The sequence below is a fragment of the Nicotiana attenuata genome, unplaced genomic scaffold (assembly GCF_001879085.1).
Source record: "Nicotiana attenuata strain UT unplaced genomic scaffold, NIATTr2, whole genome shotgun sequence".
NCBI lineage: Eukaryota > Viridiplantae > Streptophyta > Magnoliopsida > Solanales > Solanaceae > Nicotiana > Nicotiana attenuata.
The window spans coordinates 38,475-43,143 of NW_017675256.1; the positions used below are offsets into that span (position 1 = coordinate 38,475).

Here is a 4,669-nt window from a genome sequence, read left to right on the forward strand (position 1 = left end):
TATTTTTTTTTAAAACGAGCAGGGGGAGACCAGAAGCAGTGGAGGTTAAAAAAAATGGGGGAAAGGGTTTCTGGTCGGGGAAGAAGACGAAGGGCAATGTTTAATTAAGGGTATAGCGTTTTTTTTTGGACGCTATATGTATAGCGTATAAATTCAGAACATTATATATGTCAGTCAAATCGTCAGGCTATATAGCGTCCAAATACAAGACGCTATACCTTAACACAACAAGGGAAAAAAAGAAAAAGATGTACAGACTACGGACACGGTCTTTATCAACCAAGAGTTTTTCCTTTTTCTTTTTCGCTTCAACAAATTCGGGGCCTGAATTAGGAGAAAGAAAATCAAGCGATTTTCAGATATGTCCGAGTATTTGCCGCAAGAAGTGCTGATTGAAATCTTTCTACGGCTTCCCATCAAGTCCATCATTCAGTGCACAAGTGTTTGTAAGTCATGGTATTCTCTTATTACTAGCCCTAATTTTATTTCCGTACACCTCAACAACCAAGATGATTACTTGCTAGTACGACATTGCTCTGGAAAACCAGTAAAAGAAATTTATGCTTTATTCTCTGACAATGAAAATTTTGATCAGTATGCCCAGTTTGATTTTCCATTTGAGTGTTACAGTCACTTTAATATTGTGGGTAGTTGTAATGGGCTTTTGTGCCTTTCCGACGACCTAAGTTGTTACAGGGATCTTTACTATATCTGGAACCCATCTATCAGAAAGACAGTAAAACTCCCCGAACCAATTTTTACATTTGAGACACATGGTCCCTTTGATCATACGTTAGGGTTTGGGTTCGATAGTGTTACTGATGACTACAAGGTGGTAAGGATAGTACATATTGATACTGGGGATAATGTTGATAGGGTTCCACCTCATGTTGAACTTTATAAGTTGAGCACTGGTGTTTGGCATGACATTACTCCTGTTTCTCCATCTTATAAATTCTTTAGGCAGACACCAGGAATCTATGTGAATGGCGCTTGCCATTGGTTTGCTTCTCAACAGGTAAGATTTGGTAGATATATGATTGTTCTGTTTGATGTGCATGAGGAGACGTTCTGGGAAATGATGGTGCCGGATTGTCTAAATAAGAAGTTTTTTGGTTTATGTGGTGAGGGTTTTGTCCTTTTTGTCTCAGATGAATCACTTAGTTTGGCTGAAAGTTCCTTTGCAAATGACAAAACGATTGATATTTGGATGATGAAAGAGTATGGTGACCCAGAATCATGGGTGAAACAGTTCAGCATCAGTTTAAGCGACGTATCATTCAACGTTGGTGTTGTTGATGAAATTTTCTCGTTGTTAAATGGTGGTCGTCAGCGTCAGGTTGCTCATTTCTTGGCGAAGCCAATAGCTTCAAGGAAAAATGGTGAATTTTTGTGGAGAGTGGACAATGGACTCTTGGTTTCATATGATCCTGAAGCTGAAATAATTAAGAATCTTGGCATTCATAATGATAACTGTTTAACTTATCGGAATGCACTTTATGTTAATACTTACAAAGCGAGCCTTATTTTACTTGGTAAACAGACAGATTATTCTGCTGGAGAGACTTGTGAAGATTTATCCAGTTTATGCAAGAAGGAAGGTAAAGGTGGGAGGAAAGTTCATAAAGGAAACACTAAAAGAGGACTGCGTATTGTATCTCCCTAGCACATCAGTGGATTGATGTACATGTCTAAAATGAAAGCAAAGAGTCTGGGCATGATAAAACAGAAGAACAGGCAAGTGCAGTTCCTAGTCCACTTGTAGCCCTTAGCTATGTTCTAGTTGATCTATACACTGTGGCTGTATTGACATTTTCGCTACATGCATGACAAACATAATAGCTAATTCTATTTTTTGAGTTGGCATATTCTGTATGAGACAAACACAAATCTAGAAACGATTCTTTTGCTCATACTATTTTTCAACTCCTTCAATCCTATAAAGTTTTGGATAAAGTTCACTAAAGTTTAGGTGCTAATATTCTTAATATAATGCAACTACTTCTTGTTTTAAAATTTTAATAATTTCTTGCAACTTGACATTGTTTTGCAGATTTCGGCTGACAATGGGGGCCTCCTTTAATTTATTGGAAGGTCAAAGTTTCTTAAAGGAGCTAGGAGTGCGTGGCAGTTTGTTATGCTCTTGGGTATTAAAACTCTTTGATTAAAATAGTGGCTGTAAATCTAATGTCTTGACTACTATAGGTAGATGTTTTTGGGCTCATCATACTTCCAGACCTTGTGTTTTTGCAGCTATCGGGTGGTTACATTATCTGCCAAATTTCTATGTTGTAGTAGGCTTGGTAGCAATGATACTAAGGACCACTCGTTTTGTTTTCTTGATGTTGATCATATGCCATGTCAGAATTTCTTCCTTCTGCAATTTTCTGATCTTAAAAGCAGGATGCGCAAATGCTTTGCTAGTTCTTTCATTTTCCTATTCACTTCTACGTCTTCCTACTTGGAATTTACTATTTGTCTTAGCTGAAACCTTCATTTCTAGTTGACATCGACATCATTTGCATTTTGGGTTCCTTTGATATATTAGGAAGTGTTTGGAACCACTATTTGCCGAAGTATTTTATCTTCATGATAGAAAATGTTTTGGGTTGCTTTCTTTGTTATGTAGCTCCCATAGCATTGCTCTTAATTGTCCTGGTAGAAAACTACTACAAAGTCTGAGCTAAATGCCATGACTGGCATGTAATTGTTTTTGACAGAGATTTATACTTGGGTGTAATATTGTCAAGCAAGCACCTATTGCTAATATTGAAACCGCGTTTTTCCTAATTACCCTATGTTAAAGCAAGCACCACGGGCTGCAAATCTTGACTAAACCCATTCACCTTAGAAGGGGCTTTCCTCTACCAAATAAATTTCCAAGGCCAGGGAAGTGACAGTATATCAACATAGAAAAGTGTTGCATAGCCTGACTTTTAACTAACAATTTCCATTCCTCTAATGCTTCCACTTAATAGAGTCAGGCATCTCAATCTGTGCCCCTTCCAATCTATTCAATAATTGTAACATTATTTCTACCTTTCATTCTCAATAATTCTTCAAATTGCTAGTTATCAACCATATTTTCATTTATGCGATGCAACATTTGCATCAGTATTCTGGCTAAGTTGAACAGATCAATGAGTTCCTTCAATAAATATGAGTCTCCTCCCATTCGTCATGCTAAGGCCTCAGTTCCCAACACCAACATGGCAACATAGAAATAAGTGCCCGTTTGGATTGACTTATTTTAAGTGCTTTTAAGTTATTTTGTAGTGTTTGGATAAAGTAAAAAAGTGCTTTTAAGCACTTACTTTTAAGCTAAATGACAAAAATAAGCCAAAAGTCAAAAGCTAGAATTCCTAACTTATGGAAACTATTTTGGCTTAAAAGCCACTTAAATTAAGCCCATCCAAACGGGCTCTAAATGTGGGTTATGAAGGTTTTCTCTGCTTCCTGATGCAGCTCCACGCACCTATGCTGTATTATGATGTAACATGTTATGGAATTAGACGTACAATATTTGATCCTTACCTTTATTATCGTTCCGCCTTATGTGGACTACATCAACTGCAATTTGAACAACCGATAAGGGCTAAAAATACCTCTATCATTTGGTAAATGGTTTACTTTTCTAAAAGAGAAAGTGCATAAAGACCCCACTCAACTTGTCCTGGAAAATTATTTACACACCTAAACTTTATGGGTGTCCTAGTACCACCCTATTCTTATTCAAAGTGAAATTAGTACCTCCTTCAAAGGTGAGGTGGCAAAGAAACTAATTTCACCTTACTCAAAGCGCGTGGAAGGCTGAGAAAATGTAAAAAGCTACTTAAATTTTACAGATATTAATTTTCCATTGGTTGTTACATTTAATTAGTTGTATTTGGTGTAATATTACAACAACAACCCAGTGTGGTCCCACAAGTGGGGTCTGGGGAGGGTAGGATGTACGCAGTCTTACCCTTACCCTGGAAAGGCAGAGAGATTGTTTCCGATAGACCCTCGGCTAAAGGAGGTGAGAGAAGCCATGGTAGCAAGTAATAGCAAGACAATAAATAGAAAGCTAAATCGAAGATAGCAACAGATAATATGAAAGGGGTACTGATAACAAGTAGTAGCAAGATAACATATTTAGAAAACTAATTCCGAGGCAACAGACGAGAATATGAACGAAGTACTGCTAGCAAACTACGGAAATACCAATGGCAAGTAACAACGAAACGAGACATGCGAATATAGCAAACTAAGAAAAATAGGGTACCGTACTAGCGCTAATATTATCGAGCTAGAGAAGACAAAAGGAGACGCACGACTACCTACTAACCTTCTACCCTAATCTTCAACCTCCACACCTTTCTATCTAGAGTCATATCCTCGGTTAGCTCAAGTTGCGCCATGTCCCGCCTGATCACCTCTCCCCAAGACTTCTTTGGCCTACCTCTACCCCTCCTCTCACCTCCTAAGGCCAATCTCTCACATCTCCTGACAAGGGCATCTGCGCTTCTCTTCTTAACATGCCCGAACCATCTCAACCTTGCCTCATGCATCTTCGCCTCCACAGGGGCCACTCCCACCTTATCTCGAATAACTTCATTCCTAATTCTATCCAACCTAGTATGCCCACACATCCATCTCAACATCCTCATTTCCGCTACCTTCATCTGCT

The 4,669-nt window shown here is 38.3% G+C and overlaps 1 protein-coding gene across 2 annotated transcripts; it reads left to right on the forward strand.

The window, feature by feature from the left end:
• The first annotated feature begins 252 nt into the window (after positions 1 to 252).
• Positions 253 to 2,383, forward strand: LOC109219874 (F-box protein At3g07870-like). 2 transcript variants are annotated; one of them, XM_019384341.1, is made up of 3 exons: positions 255 to 446; positions 1,152 to 1,737; positions 2,054 to 2,383. In XM_019384341.1, the coding sequence occupies exons 1-2, from the start codon at positions 362 to 364 to the stop codon at positions 1,664 to 1,666; spliced, it is 600 nt and encodes a 199-aa protein (XP_019239886.1). In that variant the 5' UTR covers positions 255 to 361; the 3' UTR covers positions 1,667 to 1,737; positions 2,054 to 2,383. The 2 variants fall into 2 exon arrangements, with proteins under 2 accessions (XP_019239885.1, XP_019239886.1); XM_019384340.1 differs by having other exon boundaries at positions 253 to 1,737.
• The last annotated feature ends 2,286 nt before the right edge of the window (positions 2,384 to 4,669 follow it).